General features: G+C 42.1%; 1 protein-coding gene across 1 annotated transcript; it reads right to left on the minus strand.

Annotated features, from left to right (window-relative positions):
* Positions 1-429: 429 nt before the first annotated feature.
* On the minus strand, positions 430-14,503 carry LOC130736091 (uncharacterized). Its single transcript, XM_057587942.1, has 2 exons — positions 12,893-14,503; positions 430-771 (listed from the first exon to the last, which is right to left on the minus strand). Exons 1-2 carry the CDS (start codon positions 14,501-14,503, stop codon positions 430-432), a joined length of 1,953 nt encoding a protein of 650 aa, XP_057443925.1.
* Between the last annotated feature and the right edge of the window lie 8,604 nt (positions 14,504-23,107).

Raw genomic sequence — 23,107 nt, forward strand, 5'->3', positions numbered from 1 at the left:
AGGTTTATATTCATTTTCCATCAGAATTTTATGCATGCAAATCGTGGGACTAATCCCCTTTATGTCACTGATGGTCCAACCTAAGGCAGATTTATATTCTCTCAAAACTCTTAACAACTTCTCTTCCTCTAAAGGAGAAAGAGAACTACTTACAATCACAGGTTTTGTCTCTCCCTCCTCAAGATAAGCATATTTGAGGGTATGAGGTAGAGGTTTCAGTTCCAATTTTTCAGATTTAATCGGAGTCTCCTCATCTTTTTTTAATTCCTCTCTCCAAACACTCCTAAGCGAGAGAGATGAGACTGACTCCAATTGGTTCATAGTTTCAATAACAGATTCTATATCACATTCAGGTAAGCTAGTTGACTCAAATCCTTCCATGATTACAGCTTCTAAAGGGTCTTTCATAGAAATCCTCACAAATTCCTCTCAAACAAACTCATCCACTACCTCAACACTAAAGATATTCTCATCATTCCTATGTTTCAACGACTCAAAAACATTAAACCTCACTTTTTCTTCTCCTACTTTCAAAGAAAGAATTCCCTTCCTCACATTAATTTTTGCATTACCAGTTGCTAAAAAGGGTCTTCCTAGGATGAGAGGTATTCTAGTATCTTCTTCCATATCTAATATGACAAAATCCACAGGGAAAATAAATTTGTCTACCCTAACAAGAACATCCTCTATGATCCCATAAGGAGTTTTGAGTGACCTATCAGCTAGTTGTAGGTTGATCATGGTAGGAGTGACCTCTCCTAAACCCAACCTCTCAAACATGGTGAGAGGTGAAGGTATGAAAAACGGTAGAAAGGGGGGGTTTGAATAACGTTTTCAGTATAAAACTTCCACCTTAAAGATTTTGACAAATCTTTCGAGAACTTAAGTGCTAAAGATAAGAGATAGAAAAGCACACAAGGAGTTTATCCTGGTTCACTTGATAAATCACTCAAGCTACTCCAGTCCACCCGTTAAGGTGATTTCTTCCTTCTTAGAATGAAGGCAATCCACTAATCAGGTAAGAGTTACAACTGCACTTGAAACCTACAAGTGACTAACAATTACACTGACTTATCTCACACTAAGATTCACTCTCTTAGTCTTCTCTAGGATCCGATCAGCCTTGATCTCCTAAAGGAACTAAACAAACTGTTTATCAAAGAATTGTTTACAAGAGATTTGCTTCTAAAAAGCTAATAGTAAACTCAATGAATTTCAGATGAAAGAAAACTTAGAAGATTTTGAATATGTCTTGCGCGTATGTGAATGCTTCTTCTAGCCGTTTCTTTCAGTCTTCAACCTCTTTATATACTCCAAGGATTAGGGTTGAGCGTTGCATGTGAAATGCTACCGTTGGAGGGCAGTTCTGGAAAATCCAGCTTCTGCTGTGTCTGAGACTGTTAGGTAGGTCGTCAGGAGGGTACAGTTGCTTTTGTACTTGGATAGCGACGCGACCTTTAAACCTAGGAGACTTCTGATCAGGGGAATGCTTCATATTGGAACTTGTGAAGCCGGTTGATCAGAGTCAGAGGGAAAGCACAGATCCTCTGACCAATGTATCTTCTGATTCTGAACTCAGAGGGAAGAACATGGCCTTCAGAGTTTCTTGCTTCTGGACTTCAGAGTTTCCACTATTCAGCTTCTGCAACTTCAGAGTCTTCTATACCATCAGAACATCTGAACCTTCAGTGTTTCTTGGTTATCAGAACTTCTGGATCTTCAGAGCTTCTAGTGACTGAGTCCACATCAGAGTTTGTATAACTTCAGAACTTCTGAAGCTTTTCCACTGTTCATACTGAACATGGTGAATGCGAAAGCGTTGCTTGGTTCACTCTTTAAGCACAGTGCTTCTGATTTGTGTGAGATTGAATAGAGGTCAGAGCCTGTAAATAGCACACTCAGAAAAACACGTTAGAGTACCACAATTGTTCATATCAAAAGGTTAACTTGTAATCATCAAAACATAGAGTTGTACTACTAGATCAAAACTTGATCTTACAATCTCCCCCTTTTTGATGATGACAAAACTAAGATTTTTGATGAACAATTCTTAAACATTAAACTGAATTCACTCAGAGTTTAGAGATATAGAATAATACTTATCCTGATGTGAACAGTTTATCTTGCTCATTCTGAATTCAAGTCACTGCTTGATTCTGAGCTTAGCTCCCCCTGAATCTAATACTTGATGAAAACGTTAGTAAAGTCTAGATTCTGAGCTAAATGATATAAGAGTTCAGAGTGAAAAACTTATGACATAGATGAAAATCGAGTAATCAGAGCGCATAAGTAATCAGAGTCACGGACAAGGTATCAGAGTCTTAGGTATCAGAGTCAACTTAGAATCTCTTCAGAAGAAGTGAAATGTATTCCTTGTATTTGCCCAGTGACACATCTATGGTCATGAAGGTGGAACTCTTAAATTCTCCAAAAGAAAAAATAAATCACACTAACACATCTTACACATCAAAAACTGGGTTTACTCCCCCTTTTTGTCATAAGCAAAAAGCTTGGAGTGTGAAAAACTTAGCTTGAAGTACAAGGTACTCCCCCTTAGAGAAGGTCTAAGTTTAAAGAAAATGAAAACGATGCAAGAATCAGAGTTAGGCGAAATAAATAGAAGAGTTAATGCAAGAGAAGAACGTTTACCACCGGTCAAGTGAGTAAAGAGAAGGGTCAGTTACCAAGAACTTAACCTCGAAAAACCGTAGGAGCATTAACTTTCAGAGAGAAAGTGAAACCTATATAAAGCGTTGGAGAGAAAGGTAAGCTTCACACCTCGAACAATCTTCAGTAAAAAAAAAAATGGCATCATACATCGTAGCACTAGAAGAGCTGAGGAAGAAGGCCTTTGAGGAGGACTTGTTCCTGAACATCAGGCATCCAGAGGGTACAACGACCATCGCGGAGCTGACACGGACACTGCTGGAGGAGGACCTGCGTCCAGAGTTGAAGAGAGACCTGAGGGAATTTCTTGCCTTCGTTGAGGAGGTGCAAGAACTCAGCCGGCTTGAACTCAAGCTGCTGGAAGAAAAAGAGAGTTTGGAAGAGAAGCTCAATACCGCAGAAGAGATTCTGGAGAGGGATGAGCTAAAGGACAGGCTCAACAACATCCAGTATGCACTGGAGCGTCTGGAGAAGGATAGGTCAGAGCAGCGCCAGGAGTGCAGAAGAATGAGGAGGGATCCTCCATTCTAGACTTTAGGGAAAGAGTGTATGATGTAAACATAAAGATATGATTAATAAAAAGATTTTTGCAAACATATGTGACACAAATATATATATATATATGCATAGATAATCACCAACGAACAAAGGAGAAGAAGTAAATAAAAAGAAACAGAGTTTAACAAAAAAAATAAAACAACGTTAAAGAAAAAGAAAAAACGAAGAGATCCTAAAACTAAGGTTTATCAGTTCGTCTCAGAAGTTCCATCATCATGTGCTTCATCTCAATCAGCATGGATTCATGAATGTCAAGACGCTGTTCCATGATGTCGAGTCTGGAGGAGCTTGACTGAGCAGAACCGGAAGGAACATTCTGAGCAGCTTGAGAATCTGGAATGGAAGCAGAAGCAGCAGGAGTAAACACAACTGGTGCAAGTGCTTGGCATCTAAGAGCTTCAGCCTTAGCTTCAAGTCGCTCTGCCTCTAGTCGGGCTTGTTCAGCTTGAGCTGCTGCTTGACGTGCAGCTGCTTCTGCTTGAGCTTTCTTTCTCTTGGCTTCTTCAATAGCTTCAAGAAGCTTATGTCTCTGTTCTTGTTCATGAAGAGCCACCCTTCGAGCAAACCTTTGCTTTGCAGCCTCAATGCTCTGACTTCCCTCTGCATGCAGGAGCTGCATCATAATTGGAACTTGAGCCACTAGCCAAGTGCCCAGATTGTTCCACTCATCAGCCACACGTTCAGCATTCTCACTGAGGTCAGTCTGACCGTGCACATTGCGTAGCATCAAAGAAGCTTCATGATAGAAAGTATTGATGCACTCAGAGAGAGATGTGGGTCGGAGGTGAGTGTAAGGAATTATGGAGAGGTTGGTTTCAGGAGAGGCTGGGTGGTTGCTGCTGTGAGCTTCAGAGGCACCTTGTGGAGAACCAATGTTAAACGTTTGAGCATTGGGTTCAGAGGTTCCAAGGTGAGGTTCTGAAGTTTCAACCAGAGGATGGAGTGATCTAACCGAGGATTGGTTAGACACTGATTGTTCGGGTTCAGGTTCTGGTTGAATAGGCTCTTGTTGGTCAGGGGCAGGGTGAGCTTGTTGAGCCAAAGGGTCTGCCTCTTGTAAAGGATTGGCCAAGATAGGTTCATCTGGGTCAACTAGACGTTCAGGTCTAGGGCCAGGATATCTCCTAGGGCTTGGACAAGTGAGGTAATACTCTTCTAAGGTAGACACCTTTTCTTTTCTGACCTCCATGAATTTTCTAATGGATTCAGAGTTATTGGAGGGAGAAGAATCAGCAACATTGGTTGGGAAGGATACAGGTGTATAGGCGGTGGAAGAGTCTGTATCCGTGGGTTTGACAGCCAGACGTTCTGATGCTCTTGGGACAGAGTGATCAGAGGTTCTGGGTTCAGGTTCTGTGTGGGTAGGCTCTGGTTGTGCATGAATGATGGGTTCAGAAGATAATGGGTTGTACGGAATGGTAATGGGAGAGGTAGGTTCTTCTGACCTAGAGGGTTGGTTCTGAAGCAAATTCCAGAGAGGTGCTTCAGTAGGGGAAGGTTGAAAGAATGAAGATCTTGGGGAATGTGGTGGAGAGGTGGTTTGTGCAGCTGGTTGGGATTCAGGAATAGGAGTGAGGGGATTTGAGGAGTGTTTGAGCATGGCAGATATAGGGAGTGCATCAAATAAATTCAAATCATTATCAGAAGCAAGTGCAGGCTTACTTGAATGTGCTGATGATCTAGTCACTCTGGCAGGAGGTTCAGTCCTTCTGACCACTTCAGCAGCTGGTTCCACCCGAGTAGGCTTCACCACGATTCTGACCTGCTTCTTCTTCTTCTTAGGAGGACCATCCTCATTATCACTATCATCACCATCATCAGGCTTTCTCTTCTTCTTTTTGACCAGAGGGACATCTGATTCCTCAGAAGATTCTTCTAGGACCATCTTCCTCTGAACTGTCTTCTTGGGAGGAGAAGGAAACTCTGGAGCTGGCGGTAGTCTGCTGACGAAATCATCAAGATCAATTTCGAATCCTTGAGCCCTTAGGTCTTCAACATAGCACCTGATGGCGTCAGGATTGTCTGCCTGTGTCCACAGAGGGTAGTCATTCAGAGGCATCCTTCTGCTTCTGATCTCAGAAGATGTGTCTTCATGAGCAGGGGCGATTTTCTTCTGGACCAAACCCATCTTCTTCAGAGAATTTGCAGTGAAGACATCACTGACAATGGTGCTCAGATCCTCTACACATCCAGCATTGACCAGATCTTGCACCAGGTTGCTTTCAATGAGAAAGTCTGAGAGCAGTCTCCCAAAGGGGATATACTTGATTGCTGACTTGATGGAGGCAGAGGTACGAGACTTCCGGATACATTCCTTCAAGTAGGAGAACAGGAAGTAGGGAAGGCAGATCTTCTTCTGGTCTTGGATGAAGAACAACATCACCTTCTGGTTGAAGTTGATGTAGTCTGGTGAACTGCCCTTTGGTCTCTGGTTTATGCAGTGGAGCAGAATTTTGTGCCAGATCCTGAGCTTGGGATGAAGGTCCATCACCTTGTAATTCGTCTTGCTCGGTTTGTAACTGGTGTACAGGGCCTGGTTGATTGTATCCTTGGTGCTGGGTTTCAGCTTCGATTCCGTGAGGTGGAAACGATACCCAAAAGCAGTGTCTGCACCCAGCAGATTCACGAAGGACTTCTCAGTGATGATGATCTTTCTTCCAAGAATGTGAGATACCACCTGAGTATCATCGCAGTCGGCGTGCTTCCAGAATTCCTTTACCAGTTTCTCATACACCGGTCCTCGAAGTCTGTTGATGTAATTTCCCCAACCTTGAGCTTGGACTTCAGGACGAAGATCATACCCATTTGTAGCCAGGTTGTCGAGGTCGAATCTCCATTCTGCCAGGACTTGGAGTTCCTCAGGAGCAAATACGCAGTGAACGGCACAGCCCCGTTCTGCAATTGGAACAATCTGCTCTTGAGCTTGACCTTGATCTTGTGTCGGATTCTCAGGGCCCCTTTGACCCGTTGCTAGACCAACTACCATGTGAGGGAACTGGGGTGCATCTGCAGTAGCTCTTCTGATTTGTCTCACCATTTTTGAAGCGGTTGAAGGTTTGAGGTAGAAGATGAAGGTTGAAAGATGAAGAGAGATCGAGAGAGAAAACGAGGATAAGCGGTTTCGAAAAAGCAGAGAGAACGAGAGTAAAAACCGGAAGTGAAAGAGATCGTGTGTGTATAGTGGGTTTTGGCAAATAACCGTTGTTGATTCAAAAAGCACTTTAAGATCAACGGTTGAAAATTAAAGATAGATAGTAACAGTAAAATACACAAATCACACACAGGAGAGAAGCATATCTACACGCAATCATAACAGACTGTCACACGGGCACAAGGAACTATGCATCAGAAATACTGACACACGTGTTGTTGTCTCAGCTTCAGAGTCAGTACCAGTGGGTACACACACTCTGATTGAGTTACCTTCTGGACTAGACATCTTCTGATCAAGAAGTATCATAGTCAGAGGTTCTGATCCATCTTCACTCTGGACAAAAGTCCATGTTTAGATTTTTCAGAATAAAATTAAATCTATCCTCTGCTAAGGGCTTTGTAAAGATATCTGCCCATTGATGGTCAGTATCAACAAACTTCAGAAGAAGTACGCCCTTCTGTACATAATCTCTAATAAAGTGATACTTTACCTCAATGTGCTTTGCCCTTGAATGCAGGATAGGATTCTTACTCAATGAGATTGCAGCAGTGTTATCACAATAGATTGGGATATTGCTCTCAAGGATCTGATAATCCTCCAGCTGATGTTTCATCCAGAGCATCTGAGTGCTGCATATTGCTGCTGAGATATATTCTGCCTCTGCAGTTGATAGTGCAATGGTTGATTGCCTCTTGCTTGCCTATGAGACTAGATTGCTTCCCAGAAATTGACAATTTCCAGAAGTACTTTTTCTCTCTGTTCTATCTCCAGCATAATCAGCATCACAATAACCTGAAAGCTTATACTCTGATGTTTTCTTATACATCAAGCCAAGGTTAGTGGTGCCTTTCAAATACCTTAGGATCCTCTTAACAACAGTTAAGTGGGTTTCCCTTGGATCTGATTGGAATCGAGCACATAAATGAACACTAAATAATATGTCTGGCCTAGATGCAGTTAAGTATAGAAGTGAACCTATCATGCCACGATAGAGCTTCTGACATACTTTACCACTTTTATCTTCTTTCTCCAGATTGCATGTAGGATGCATTGGAGTCTTGGCCACTGTAGATTCCAGCATATTGAACTTCTTCAGAAGTTCTTTAGTGTACTTGCTCTGATGCATATATGTTCCTTCTGGTGTTTGATCAACTTGTATTCCCAGAAAGTACTTTAATTCTCCCATCATACTCATCTCAAATTCAGCCTGCATCATCTCAGAAAATTCTTTGCATAGAGATTGATTAGCAGAACCAAATATAATATCATCAACATAAATTTGCACAATTAAGATATCATCTTTATAAGTCTTGCAAAAAAGAGTTGTATCTACTTTACCCCTTACAAACTCATTCTCCAGAAGGAATGAGCTAAGTCTCTCATACCATGCTCTGGGAGCTTGCTTCAGACCGTAGAGTGATTTCTTCAATTTGAACACATGGTCTGGTTTCTTCTCATCTTCAAAACCTGGGGGTTGATGAACATAGACTTCCTCTGAGATATAACCATTTAGGAAGGCACTCTTTACGTTCATCTGATGTAGAACTATGTTGTGATTTACTGAGAAAGAGATCAACAGTCTGATTGCCTCCAGTCTTGCTACCGGAGCAAATGTTTCAGTGTAGTCTATTCCTTCCTGCTGGCTGTAGCCTTGAGCAACTAGCCTTGCCTTGTTTCTGACTACATCTTCTTTCTCATTCAGCTTGTTTCTGAATACCCATTTCGTTCCAATAACATGGACACTCTCAGGTTTCTTCACTAAGCTCCAAACATCGTTCTTGGAGAATTGATTCAATTCTTCTTCCATGGCCAGAATCCAATCCTTGTCCTGAAGAGCTTCATCTATGGACTTGGGTTCAATTAAGGACACCAATCCTTTCAGACTGAGCAAGGTCTCTTCAAAGGGTCTGAAGGCAGATCTGGTTCTGACTGGTTCGTCTTTGTTGCCCAGAATCAATTCCTTAGGGTGAGCTGCAGTGATTCTGCTCTTCCTCAGAGTTTGTGAGTTAGAGGGACCAACTTCTTCCTCTGGTTCATCTTCCTCTGGCTCAGCTTCCTCTGGAGCTTTGCCTTTGTCAGAAACATTAATGCTTAAATCTGCAAACTTTTCAACTAGCTTTGACTGGTCAGAGTCAAGCTTATCGTCAAATCTAACATGAATAGATTCTTCAATAGTCTTAGCATCAGTATTATAAAATCTAAAACCTTTAGATCTCTCAGAATAACCGAGTAATAGACACTTAGAAGACTTAGCATCAAATTTATGCAATCTATCCTTAGTATTGAGAACATAACAAACACAGCCAAAAGGATGAAAATAAGAAATGTTGGGTTTTATGTTCTTCCACAATTCATAAGGAGTCTTATTCAGAATTGGTCTCACAGAGATTCTGTTCTGAATGTAACATGCTGTATTTACTGCCTCTGCCCAAAAGTGCTTAGCCATGCCAGTTTCTTGGAGCATGGTTCTAGCCATCTCCTGAAGAGTTCTGTTCTTCCTCTCAACAACACCGTTTTGTTGAGGAGTTCTGGGACAAGAGAAATCATGTGCAATTCCATAGGAATCAAACAGACTCTCAAACTTGTCATTCTCAAACTCTCCACCATGGTCACTTCTGACACGCACAATCCTACAAGCCTTCTCGTTTTGCACTTGAGCAATGAAGGTAGAGAACACAGCATGAGACTCATCCTTGCGGGTTAGAAACTTTACCCATGTCCAGCGGCTATAGTCATCAACGATAACCATCCCATATCTCTTGTCACCTATAGACTCAGTTTTCACTGGTCCAAAAAGGTCGATATGCAGAAGTTCTAACGGCCTTGAGGTTGAGACAACATTCTTTGCCTTGAAAGGGACTTTTGTGAATTTGCCTTTCTGACATGCTTCACAATGAGCGTCTGAAGCGAACTTCAGATTGGGTAAGCCCCTGACAAGGTTTAGCTTGCTCAGCTGAGAAATCTTTCTCATACTGGCATGCCCTAACCGTCTATGCCATACCCACTGCTCTTCATTAACAGACAGAAGGCACTTCACATTCTGAGCCTCCAACTCAGATAATCTGATCTTATAAATGTTGTTATTCCTCTTGCTGTTAAACAGAACAGAGCCATCGATCTGACTTACAGCCCGGCAGAACTTTTGATTGAATATAACATCATAACCCTTGTCAGCTAATTGACTTATAGACAATAAGTTATGTGTTAGGCCGTCTACCAATAACACATTATCAATGCATGGACTACTATCTACACAAATAGTACCAGTACCAACAATTTTACCCTTTTCATTTCCTCCAAAGCCAACTTCGCCTCCAGGCTTAAGTTTCAGCTCTCGGAACATACGCCTTTCTCCCGTCATGTGACGCGAGCATCCACTGTCCAGATACCATGATTGGTGTTTCAATGGAGCTATCAAGGATATCTGCAACATAGATAATCTTGTCCTTAGGTACCCACTTTCTGGGTCCTCTTTTGTTAGTTACCCCAGAGGTTCTGATCACCTTGGGTGTCTCAACATGATATTTTAAAGGAATATTTGCATGATATTTAGTCATAGAGAAAGATCCCTTTTTAAGAGGGTTTTTAGCAACTTTAGCAGGTACAGGATCAGGCAATATGGTACCAGAGGGAACAAAGCATTCATATAAAGATTTAGCTTTAGACACAGAGGGCTCATTTCTAATTGGTTTAGAATAGCCAATGCCATGCATTCCATTTCTGCTTACGCCATAGATCATTGAAGCCATTAAGCTTCTATCCACGCTTTTAGCTAGGAATCTTTGAAAAGACTTTTCATACTTAGATTCATTTCTACAATCAGAGGCATCACAGGCAACAATTTCTTCTAACTTAGCAATCTGGTTCTTAAGCACAGAGTTAGAATTGATCAAGGCATGATTATCATTTTTCAAATCAGAAATAATTTTCTCATGTTCAGAAGGAGTCTTGGAAACAGCAGATAAGTTCTTTTTCAGCTTCTTATGCTTAGACAATAAAGAGTTATACTTATCCATGATATCAGACAAGGCATGTTTTAGTTCAGAGGTAGAGAAAGAAGCGAATACCTCATTTTCATCGTCTGAGTTAGGATCTCCTTCTGATTCTGAGTCAGAGTCAACAGCTTCCTTTGACTCTGCTTCCTTGTCTTTGATAATAGCCATGAGTCCTTGGACTTCACCATCAGAGTCAACATCCTCTGACTCTGATTCATCAAATGTCACCATCAGACTCTTCTTCGTCTTGAAGTGCTTCTTTGGCTTCTTGTCCTTCTTCAATCTTGGACAGTCACTTTTGTAGTGCCCTGATTCTTTGCACTCGAAGCATGTGACTTCCTTAATTGAGGACTTCTTCTGGCCTGAGGATTCAGACTTTCCTTTTGCCTTTCCAGAGCCTTTGTACTTGCTCTGCCTGTGCTTTCAGATTCGGTTGAGTCTCTTGGAGATCAGAGTCAGCTCATCTTCATCAGAATCTTCTGATGCTTCTTCAGATTCCTCTTCTTCAGCTTGAAGAGCTTTTGACTTCTCAACCTTAGCCTTTTCAGATTTGGATTTCAAGGCTATGGACTTTTTCCTCAGATCTTGCATCTCTGAGCGCTTCAGCTCATGGCATTTCAAAATGCTGATGAGTTCTTCTAAACTCATATTCTCAACGTCTCTCGTGAGCTCTATTGAAGTCACTAAAGGCATCCAACTTTCAGGAAGACACCTGATGACCCTTATGACATGATCTTTTGTTGTGTAGCTCTTGTTGAGAGGTCGTATGCCAGCTACAAGCAACTGAAATCTGGAGAACATTTCTTCAATGGACTCATTTGGCTCCATGATGAAGGATTCATACTTTTGGATCAAAGACAATGCCTTTGATTCTTTGACTTTCTTGTTTCCTTCATGAGACATCTTTAGAGATTCGAAAATGCCTTTCGCAAACTCACGATCTGTAATCTTCTGGTACTCTTCATAAGAAATAGCACTTAGAAGAATTGCTCTTGCTTTGTGATGTTGTGAGTACAGCTTCTTTTGATCTGCAGTCATCTCTGACCTTGGGATCTTCTTGCCATCTGCATCAACTGGACGCTCGTAGCCATCCACAATAATATCCCAGAGATCTGCATCGAAACCCAGAAAGAAACTTTCCAGTCTATCTTTCCAATATTCGAACCTTTGACCGTCGAACATAGGAGGCTTTGCATTGTAACCATCTCTTTGAGTTTCACTGGTGGTGGCAGCCATTGTTTTTCACACCGGCCCGGATCACTGAACACTGTTAGGTGTGGTAATCAGAACTTGCGCTCTGATACCAATTGAAGGTATGAAAAACGGTAGAAAGGGGGGGTTTGAATAACGTTTTCAGTATAAAACTTCCACCTTAAAGATTTTGACAAATCTTTCGAGAACTTAAGTGCTAAAGATAAGAGATAGAAAAACACACAAGGATTTTATCCTGGTTCACTTGATAAATAACTCAAGCTACTCCAGTCCACCCGTTAAGGTGATTTCTTCCTTCTTAGAATGAAGGCAATCCACTAATCAGGTAAGAGTTACAAATGCACTTGAAACCTACAAGTGACTAACAATTACACTGACTTAGCTCACACTAAGATTCACTCTCTTAGTCTTCTCTAGGATCCGATCAGCCTTGATCTCCTAAAGGAACTAAACAAACTGTTTATCAAAGAATTGTTTACAAGAGATTTGCTTCTAAAAAGCTAATAGTAAACTCAATGAATTTCAGATGAAAGAAAACTTAGAAGATTTTGAATATGTCTTGCGCGTATGTGAATGCTTCTTCTAGCCGTTTCTTTCAATCTTCAGCCTCTTTATATACTCCAAGGATTAGGGTTGAGCGTTGCATGTGAAATGCTACCGTTGGAGGGCAGTTCTGGAAAATCCAGCTTCTGCTGTGTCTGAGACTGTTAGGTAGGTCGTCAGGAGGGTACAGTTGCTTTTGTACTTGGATAGCGACGCGACCTTTAAACCTAGGAGACTTCTGATCAGGGGAATGCTTCATATTGGAACTTGTGAAGCCGGTTGATCAGAGTCAGAGGGAAAGCACAGATCCTCTGACCAATGTATCTTCTGATTCTGAACTCAGAGGGAAGAACATGGCCTTCAGAGTTTCTTGCTTCTGGACTTCAGAGTTTCCACTATTCAGCTTCTGCAACTTCAGAGTCTTCTATACCATCAGAACATCTGAACCTTCAGTGTTTCTTGGTTATCAGAACTTCTGGATCTTCAGAGCTTCTAGTGGCTGAGTCCACATCAGAGTTTGTATAACTTCAGAACTTCTGAAGCTTTTCCACTGTTCATACTGAACATGGTGAATGCGAAAGCGTTGCTTGGTTCACTCTTTAAGCACAGTGCTTCTGATTTGTGTGAGATTGAATAGAGATCAGAGCTTGTAAATAGCACACTCAGAAAAACACGTTAGAGTACCACAATTGTTCATATCAAAAGGTTAACTTGTAATCATCAAAACATAGAGTTGTACTACTAGATCAAAACTTGATCTTACAAGAGGCATCAAATTAATGCTTGCTCCTAAATCACAGAGAGCCTTAGCAGCAGGTAGACCTTCAATTTCCACAGGAAGTGTGAAACTTCCAGGATCTTTCATTTTCTGTGGAAGTTTCCTTTGCAAGATAGCACTACACTCTTCACTCATCATTATGGTCTCATCTACCTCACTCAGCTTTCTTCTCCTAGAGAGTATCTCTTTCATGAATTTAGAGTATGTAGGCATCTGTTCCAAAGCTTCAGAAAAAGGAATATTTATTTGTAACTTTTTGAAAACCTCAAGAAATTTAGAAAATTGCTTTTCTAAATTCTTTTTCACTAAAGCTTTTGGAAAAGGTACCTTGCAGCAACTCTTGTCATTGGGGAAAGTAGTGCTTTCTTTATCTTTATTTTCTTCAGATTTATCATTAATTGTTTTCTTCTCACTCACTTCCCTATTCTCTTCCTTAGGTTTTTCTACTTCATCACCCCTCTTTTTTACTATCTTTCTTTCAGCATCTTTCAAAATTTTACCACTCCTAGTAGTTATAGCAGAAAGATTAGCTTGATTCTCAATAGTGTCAGAAGGTAACTTACCTGGACTCCTTTCTGAAAGCTGTTTGGCAATCTGACCCATCTGATTCTCCAAATTCCTGAGGGAAGCCTCATGATTTTTGTTGGTATTTCTGGTTTCAGTCATGAAGGACTCAGTGGTCTGAGCTAGTTTCCCCACAATGTCTTCCAAGCTCCTTTTCCCAGAGTTTTGATCCTGTTGAGGTTGTTGCCTCTGATCCTGATATTGTCCCCTTTGTGGATTGGAGTACTGCTTAGAATTTCCTTGCTGTGCATATCCATCTTGATTTCTGTAAGACAAACTAGGATGATTGGCCCAACTGGGGTTGTATGTACCAGTAGGAGGATCATGCCTAGAGCTTCTCAGATACTTGATCTCTTCATCCATTGCCTCCTTCTCAGTGTTCATCTTGCGATCATCCATCCTCTTGAACATGGCATCCATTTTATCTGAAAGTGCCTTGTTAGACGCCATTACATTATCATATGCCTGAATTTCATTGACACTGCCCCTGTTGCATCTATCATAGCTAGAGTGGGCTTCCCTTTCAGCCAAATTGTTGATGATTTCAAGAGAATCCTTAGTTGACAGATGATCAAAAGCTCCATTCTTGCCCGCAAGGTCCAACTTGACTCTTGTATCTCTGTTGAGAGCTGCATAGAACCTGTCTACCTGTGCTGATTCTTTCAAATTGTGGCCTGAACACTTTCTAAGAAGTCCCTTGAACCTTTCCCATACATCATAAAGATTCTCTGATTCCTTTTGATAGAAAGTATTGATGTCATGCTTCAGTTGCCTCATGCGAGAGCTAGGAAAAAACTTTTCTGAGAACTTCTTGGCTAGATCATCCCAAGAAATTATACTCTGTTGAGGTTGAGCCCTCAACCACTCTTCAGCAGCATCCCTCAAAGAGTGGGGGAAAAGTGTTAGTCTGACATCATCCAGACTTACTTGTTCAGATACCACGGGGGACACCTGCATAGTAAACCGATCCATGTGAGCATATGGATCCTCCAGTACGCTTCCTCCGAATTGATTCTGTGCTATCGAGTGCATTATGTGCGGTGGAATTTTGAAACCTCTTGGTAGGCCTGTTGGTTTGACAATGCTTCACTCAAATCTGAAACTGATTTGAGGTGCATTAAGGTCTTTCAGGGATCTCTCGGCCTCCAATGCAGCCTCATTCTCTTGATTCTGAATCAAACGAGCCTGTAATTCAGCTTCCATACGTTCATTAAATTCTACAGTTAATTGACCACGGAGCCTTGCCTCCATCTCAGCTGGTGACTCTGCAGCCATGGTACTTTCGGCCTTTTCTCTTGCTTTTTCTCTTCTTTGTTGAGCTCTGTTCTTGCGAGCAGTCTTCTCGATCTCAGGATCAAAAAGTAGAGAATTTGGATCTACAGTACCTCGCATACACTTGAGCAAACAAATTAAGAGCACCAATTTAAAAGCAAACAAATATTTTTTATTTTTTTTGAATAAAATAAATTAAAAGCAAGGCTCTAAAGAATAAAAACTAGCTTAAATCAATAAAATAAAGACAATCCCCGGCAACGGCGCCAAAAACTTGATAAGCCAATCTGCAAGTATACAGATTTGCCCGTAGTAATATAAAAGATATCGTACCCAAGGGATTGTGTTCAATTATCGATTCAGACTAATTCTATGATTTAGTATGCAAAAGTAAAATAAGATTGGGGGATTTGATTTAATTGTTCAACTGCAGGGAAAAATGAGAAAGCTAATAGAATTTGTGAAACTTAATTTGGAAAAATAGCACCTGGGTTAGCTTCGCCAATTATCACTTATGCCTAATCAAACTTGTTTGTGTGAAATAAAAATTACTCTCTATGGTGATCTAGCCTAAATTCTGAACTTGCTAATTCCTTAAACAAGACAGACTTTTAATATGAATATTAAGTCTGTTTTACGAGCACCTAAACCAACAGATTAAAGATAAAGTTATAATTCCGGCCACCACTATTAACTCCTACCCTCATTCCTAAGGTCGTAGAGAAAAGTTAATAAATTCCGTTCCCTTAAATCCCTAATTTCTAATCACTCTTCCAAGTCTCACAGAAATTAGTAAGGTATTTGCTTGCAATCAAATAAATTTATAAGTGAAACGGAATTCATAAATCTTAATAGAAATCCAACACACAACCAAAGTACAAATTAAAGCATAAGATCCAAAGGACTAGGCATCCAAAGTGCTAAAAGAGAATTAGTTCCTCATAGACATGAGGAATAATTCAAAATCTAAGAAGAAACACATAGAAGATCAAAAAAAACCTGGAAAAATTCCTTCAAGAACCAAAATTTGGTCTCTGGCTTACTCAAATTCGTCCAAGGGTGCAACGAACCTCAAAAATTAGGTTTAAAACGCTATTTATAGTGTTTTTCACGTTCTGGTGGGGCTGAGATCCAGTGTGGCGGGGTGCAGCGTAAGAACATGCACCCTCGCAATTCCTGGCGTTTGATTCCAATCTGGTGGTGCACATGGGTGACGTACACCGTAACAGCTTGTGCGCGCAGCAGGTAATCAGAGCCACGTTTTTGTCCTTTTCTCCGCTGGGAATAATCTGGTGCGGTTGCACGCGCGGTAAACTAAAATGGCACGGAATCTGGCGCGTTTAATTCCAGCAAGTTGACAAGTGGCGCGATCGCGCCGCAAGTGCATTGTAAATTCGCGCGGTCGCGCGGCACACGATTCCAGCCTCCAGAATTTTTTTTTTAATTCCGAATTTTCTCTATCTTTTCCAAATCTTTCCCTAAAACAACAATAAAAATAAAATAAAATCATTAGAAGATAATAACAGAAAATAAATAAAATATAAAAATACTTATAATCCTCATAAATCCATAAAAATCATATATAAACTATAAAAATAACTAAAACATATTTAAAATATTAAAATGCATGAATTACTTCTAATGTGTCCTAAAATGACCAAAACATCCTAAAAAATATTTAAACTAAATGACAATAAACTAGGAAAATAGCTCTAAATCCCAGGTCATCATATCACAGCAATGATACTAATCACAGACAATCTCACATCCAACAAACATCTTAGCAAACTAGTCTAACTAAATCTCACCGCAAAGCTTTGAAAACACCTTTATCAAAAACAAAACACAACGAGTTCGGAAACTCGTAAGCCCAAAACCCATTGTGCTCTGGTTTCTCAACCGGAGCTCTCATACCACAATGTAACGCCATGATTTCTCGAGTGTCCTTGGCTTTGGTTTCATGTTTGTGTTTGGGCGGTCGGCCTGCTGCCAGATGTCGATGGCGGATTGGTTTTCGATGGTCTCTCCCTCAGGGGGGATCAGGTTTGAGCTGGTTGACCGACATGCCCCCACCGCTTGGGTGATCGATCCTGTGGATCATCGGGCGACGTACCGGGGAAGGGTCATGGAGGACCGTACTGACGAGCGTGGACGTCTGACGAAGGGAGTTCTACGACGCATGGAGCTGGGCTTCAACCTACCGTCTTCAGTTCGCTGTGGACTCGGACTCTGACTCCGACACCGACGTTGACAGCTACTCGCCGAGCGACAAGGGGGAGGAGGAGGATATGTGAGAAGTACTGGGAGGGTAGGTTTAGGAAGACGTCATTTTTGTGTAGAGCTCTGATTCGTTTTGCTTTTGGGACAGGGTAGGTTCCCGACGCATGGCTTTTGTGTGGTTCTCTTACGGAGGGATCACAGAGAGTCAGTCGGACTATAGGGGTCTTTGCTTAGGCCATTTTGAGGCCGACTTTCTCCTAGTGGATTGTAATTATAACTTTCTCACTCACACTTCTAGATCTGTATATATTTGCCTACGGGCACACTACTTTGGAGTCACTGCGAGTGTGCGTGACGTTGGAGTGCAGCTGAGGCTGTACATGTTTATATGATGTACATCGGTTACTTTAGTTTGCGGGGTTATATCTTTATTTTCTATCGCTTTATTAAAAAGAGAAAAAGAATAAAAAAAATACATGTTTTCCGCGTAAAGTTTATTTTTGAGTTACTAAAGTGACACCTGGAAACCGGGGTGTTACATTTGCTTTCTGACAAGTTAAACACGCAGCTACATACTCAGCCACTTGTCTTTTCATTCCTGGCCACCAAAAATTCATCTTCAAGTCTTGGTACACCTTTTTCATTCCAGGATGAATGCTCAACTTGCTCTTGTGACCTTCGTCCATAATCAACCTCCTCAAGTCAGGGTTGTTAGGTACGCAAATTCTATCCTTACACCGTAGGATATTGTCACTTCCTATCTTGAATTCCGGGTCCTTACCCTGAATTACCAAACTCCTTTTTCCAAGTAGAATTTCATCTTGTAACTGTTGGTCTCGGATTTCTTCCATCAATCCATTGGCGATTCTAATCATTCCGAACTTCAGTTCTCCCTCGGACAATCTCACATCCAAGTTCAAATCTCGAAATTGTTCCAGCATTTGCAGCTCTTTAACCATCATTGACGAGATATGCATCTTCCTGCTCAAGGCATCAGCAACGACATTAGCCTTTCCAAGATGATATTGTAGGGTAAACTCGTATTCCTTGAGAAATTCCATCCACCGTCGTTGTCTCATGTTCAGCTCCTTCTGCTCAAACAAGTACTTCAAACTCTTATGATCACTGAATATGGTGAAATTGCATCCATATAAGTGATGTCTCCAGATTTTCAGTGAGAATACGATGGCAGCTAGTTCTAAGTCATGAGTCGGATAATTCTTCTCGTGAACCTTCAGTTGTCGTGAGGCATAAGCCACTACTTTCCGATGTTGCATCAGAACACATCCCAAACCTTGATGCGAAGCATCACAATACACCTCATACGGTTTCTCTGGTTGCGGTAGAACTAGTACAGGTGACGTCGTCAAACGTTCCTTCATCGTCTGAAAGCTAGTTTCGCACGCTTCGGTCCATGCAAAAGGTTGATCCTTCCTCGTAAGTTGAGTCGAAGGTCCAACAATCTTGGCGAAGTTCTCGATGAAACGACGATAATATCCCGCCAAACCGACAAAACTCCTGATCTCAGTCACAGTCCTTGGCCGTTCCCATGCCAATACGGTCTCTACCTTTGCTGGGTCGACAACTATACCCTCTTTAGAGATCACATGGCCTAAGAATTTGACTTCTTCGAGCCAAAATTCGCACTTATAAGGGTTGGCGTATAACTCCTTCTCCCTCAGCACTTGTAAAACCTGACGCAAGTGCCCCTCATGATCCTCAGCATTCTTTGAGTAAATCAGAATGTCGTCGATAAACACCACGACGAATCGGTCTAAGAATGTATGGAAGGTCCTGTTCATGTAGTCCATGAATATAGCAGGTGTGTTTGTCACCCCAAATGGCATTACCAGATATTCATAGTGTCCATAACGAGTTCTGAATGCCGTCTTCTGGATATCCTCAGTCTTTACTCTGATCTGATGGTAACCCGACTTCAGGTCTATCTTTGAGAATATCGCAGCTCCTCGAAGTTGATCCATCAAATCATCAATTCTAGGTAACGGATATCTATTCTTGACGGTTACTTTGTTTAGTTGTCGGTAGTCGACACATAATCTAGATCTCCCGTCCTTCTTCTTCACCAATAAGACTGGAGCTCCCCAAGGTGAAATGCTTGGTCGGATAAATCCCTTCGACAGAAGATCCTCTAGTTGAGACTTCAATTCCACTAACTCCGCAGGTGCCATACGATACGGTGCAATCGAAATCTACCCTGTTCCCGGTACGATGTCAATAGCAAACTCAATGTCGCCTACAGGCGACAATCCAGGTACATCACCCGGAAAAACATCTGTGAAGTCTCTCACAACTGGAATATTTTTCACTTCTGGGTTCCCTTTACTCTCTAAGCTTAGCAATACGGGGTACTCTTGAGATCCTCCGTTCAAAGAGATACTAATGTGATTGGCAGATAGATACTCAGAAAGATCCGAGTCAGGAAATACCACTCTCTTTCGGTTGCAGTCCAAAAGACAATGATAGTGGGACAACCAATCCATTCCTAGGATAACATCTAGGTTCTTGAGAGTTAGGCATACTAGGTTAGCACGATAGACTCTATCTCTATATGTTACCGGACAATACATACATGCAGCATTAGCAAGTAGAGTTTTGGCAGGGGTGGTAACTATAAGATCGAAACTCAAAGCAGTAATAGGATGTTTCAATCTGGTCACACATTCTCTAGAGATAAATGAGTGCGTTGCGCCGGAATCGAAAAGTACAGTTAGGAGATTACCGTCAATCTCGCAGTCTCCTCTGATCAGACCGTCGACTCCTTCCTTATCTTCACCATCCATGGTGTAGACTCTCGCTCTAGCAGCAGGACGCTTTCCACGAGCAGTGTTAACGGTTGGTTCCGTCTTGGGTGCCCTGCACTGAGCGGCAGTGTGCCCCAATTTGTTACAATTAAAGCATTGGGGTCTTGTGTCGGGACAAGCACGAGCGTAGTTCCCCGACTTTCCACACTTGAGGCAGGTCACCTCCCTGTTCACGGTTTGGTTCCCAGAACCACCAGCAGTACCCGCCATGGGTTTATAAGATCCTGAGGCAAACCCTCTCCCAGCAGGACGTTGATACGACCTCCTGCTCTGAAATTTCCCCTTGCCTTGAAAATTTTGCGAGCCTGACCTCATCGGCCCTCCAGTTCCAGCACGGTTCAACCTCTTATTCTTCATCAGCTCCACTTCTGTGGCTTTCTCAACCAACGACTGAAAACGCATGATTCCTAATGGCCTCACCGAGTCCTCGATATTAGGCCTCAGCCCATTAACAAAATGCTTACACATGTAGCGCTCATCAACGTGATCGTTGAAAAATTGGAAATGCTTCGCCAGAGATTCCAACTTGGAAGCAAATTCAGGTACAGACATACCTCCTTGACGCAGTGTCAGAAACTGTGCCTCCCGCTCATCCCGAGCACTAGTTGGAAAATACTTTTCCAAGAACGCAGTTCGAATGGAGTTCCAGTTGATCTCCTCATGATTGGCTTCCATAATCCCCCTGATTCCTCTCCACCAGTACTCAGCATCACCAAGCAGCAGATAAGTTGCCATGCCCAACTTGGAACCCTCAACAGTTTGCAATACACCGAATATCTTCTCAATCTCCTGGATCCAGAGATCCGCTTTGTCCGGGTCAGTACCACCCGAGAACTTTGGTGGATCGGGTCTCCTGAAATCATTCAGGCCCTTGTTCTGGTCCAGTGTCACTTCTCTCTGACGCTGATGCTGATCACGTGCCTCCTCAGCAGCACGCCTCATAGCATTGTCATTTGCTTGTGCAGTCACAACTTGGGCCATAGTGGCCATCATCTCAGCTAGTTGGTTAGTGTTCACCATGTTCTGTTAAGTCAAACAAACAGTTAGTACTCATCATAAGATAGCATCTAACATAACTATACAATATGATTAAGCAATAACTTCAATCAATTCTAAGCGAAAAAATCGCTTGCAGACAATCAATTTTCACTCTTTGCAGAGTCACACAACCTAGCACAGAAGACCAATTCTCCAAAGACTCCCGAAAAACTCGACAAGCTCTGATACAACAATGTAACACCCCGATTTCGGTGGCGTCACTTTAGTAACCAAAAAGAAATTAAAGCGGAAAAACGTGAATATTTTTTTTTAATTCGTTTAACTGATAAAACTACGAACTTAATGAAATAAAACTCAAAGATAAAGGACAACATGACTAATGTACAATATTTAATTACAGCCCCCGCTGTAAGTAGCGAACCACGTCACGAGTATCCTCCAGTGACGGGAAGTAACAGAAAGTAACGCCCGTAGGCAATATGTACAATCCAAAAGGAAAGGTCAAGTGTCCGCAACACAATCCCTCAAAAAAATGAGAATAAGTCAGCCCAAACGGCCTAAAACAAGACCCCCTAGTCCAACCAACTCTCTGTGATTTCCGTAGAGAAACCACACAAAAAGCTATCGGTCAGGAAACTACCCTGTCCCCAAATGAAACATGACGGTCAGAGCTATGACTCTACTCCTACACTAATCCTGTCTAGAGGAGCTCACATCAGCACTCACAACTACATGCTAGCATGATCATCGTCCGAATCGGAATCCAGAAAGACTAAGTCAATGTACACCATCCTCCCTCCTCTCGCTACCGCGACACGCTCCTGTGCTGGCCTCACGGGCTTAGGGCCCGAGCCATGGTCATCAATGACAGCAACAGTGGGTGAGCTAGACTCCGCAGAAGTCCCTCTCACAGGCTCCACCTCTGAGGGGTTCTCATCATCCGAAGATGACGGTGGTGGTGGTGCTCCTACACCGGGTCCGCAGTGCACGCCGGGTGGCAGGTTGAAGCTCATAGTGTATCTCCTCAGCACTCCTTCCGTCAAGTGTTCCAGACGGTCGACACGGTCCTCCATAATCCTCGCCGAGTAAGTCGCTCGGTGGCCAGCGAGATCGACCACCCATGAGCCGGGGTCATCCTGATCGAGCATCTCGAATCTAGTCCCCCCCGAAGGGTGAACCATCGTGAACCAGTCCGCCATGGACATCTGAAAAAGGGCGTAGTCCGTCAAAACACACACAGAAGACGCGAGGGTCAACTCCAAAGAATTATGTAAGTAATAACTCCAATAGATACAGTTAAGGGATAGCTACTTAGGCTTAGTAGTTAGTGATAGCATCATAACATTGTATATCTCCCAATGAATATAAATGACAATAATAGCAATTAACATGCATCAAGTAAGATTAACAAGTATCAATCACACTCGGCAACTAAGTCAGTATGCATGTTGCATGAATGAGATGCCGGTTGACAAGATGCATTCCGGAGGGATGGGCATCAACGGATCAGCCCTAACACCAGCCACGGTGGGACCATTTCGGCCCGCGTGCCTCTTACACCAACAACAACGGTAGTCAGATCAGCAGTAAACCCGAAGGTCTGCCATTTCGGTCTGCTACTAAGAATCACCGCAGTGTTCTTACGTGGAAATCCGGGTCTTATGACCATTTTGGAATCCACCGAGGTCCGACATCCCACCGTGTATTAACCTCTTAATGTGTGCATGAATGCAAAGTGATTAGCCAAACAACGTCTCCGACCTCACTCGACACGTCGCCACGTGTTCTAGCTAACTTATTGTCTCTAAAAGCATACCCTAAGGCAAATGTCGATTCTGCGACAAAAGACAATTAATTATAAATACATTACCTCATGATGATTTCTCGAATCATCCGACTCATCTCCATCTGATGGTTAAAACTGCTCAGCGAGCAAAGAGTATCAACATACTCGGAAACTACCCGTTTCCCGGCTTATCTTTTAGATAGCCCAACAACAAAACTGCTCCTCGAGCAAGAGAGTATCAAAATACTCAGAACTTATTAGTTTCCTCAACACTTGGACTCGACGACACTTCTCATTTTCCAAAACTAAGATTTGAATCCTAAGTTTTCCTTCGAGATTGTTATCATTATTTAAAGATTTAAAGGTTGTTTAATGTCTTATGAATTTTCCTTGTAAAATAGTTTCCATTTAGTTTTATCGCAATTCTTACGAGTTTCCAAGATCCCATAATCCCAAATAACTCTCAGAGAATGTCTCGATCCACTAAAACAATAACAAGGCCCGAATCTCTGTTCGTCCCGTCAAACTTCCCAAAAT

Source organism: Lotus japonicus, chromosome 2 (genome assembly GCF_012489685.1).
Source record: "Lotus japonicus ecotype B-129 chromosome 2, LjGifu_v1.2".
NCBI lineage: Eukaryota > Viridiplantae > Streptophyta > Magnoliopsida > Fabales > Fabaceae > Lotus > Lotus japonicus.

Coding starts and splice junctions, on each gene's coding strand:
- LOC130736091 (XM_057587942.1), bottom strand. CDS start 14,503: ATGCACTCGATAGCACAGAATCAATTCGGAGGAAGCGTACTGGAGGAT. Junction 772..12,892: donor GCATTAATTTGATGCCTCTT/GTAAGATCAAGT, acceptor ACCATGTTTGAG/AGGTTGGGTTTAGGAGAGGT.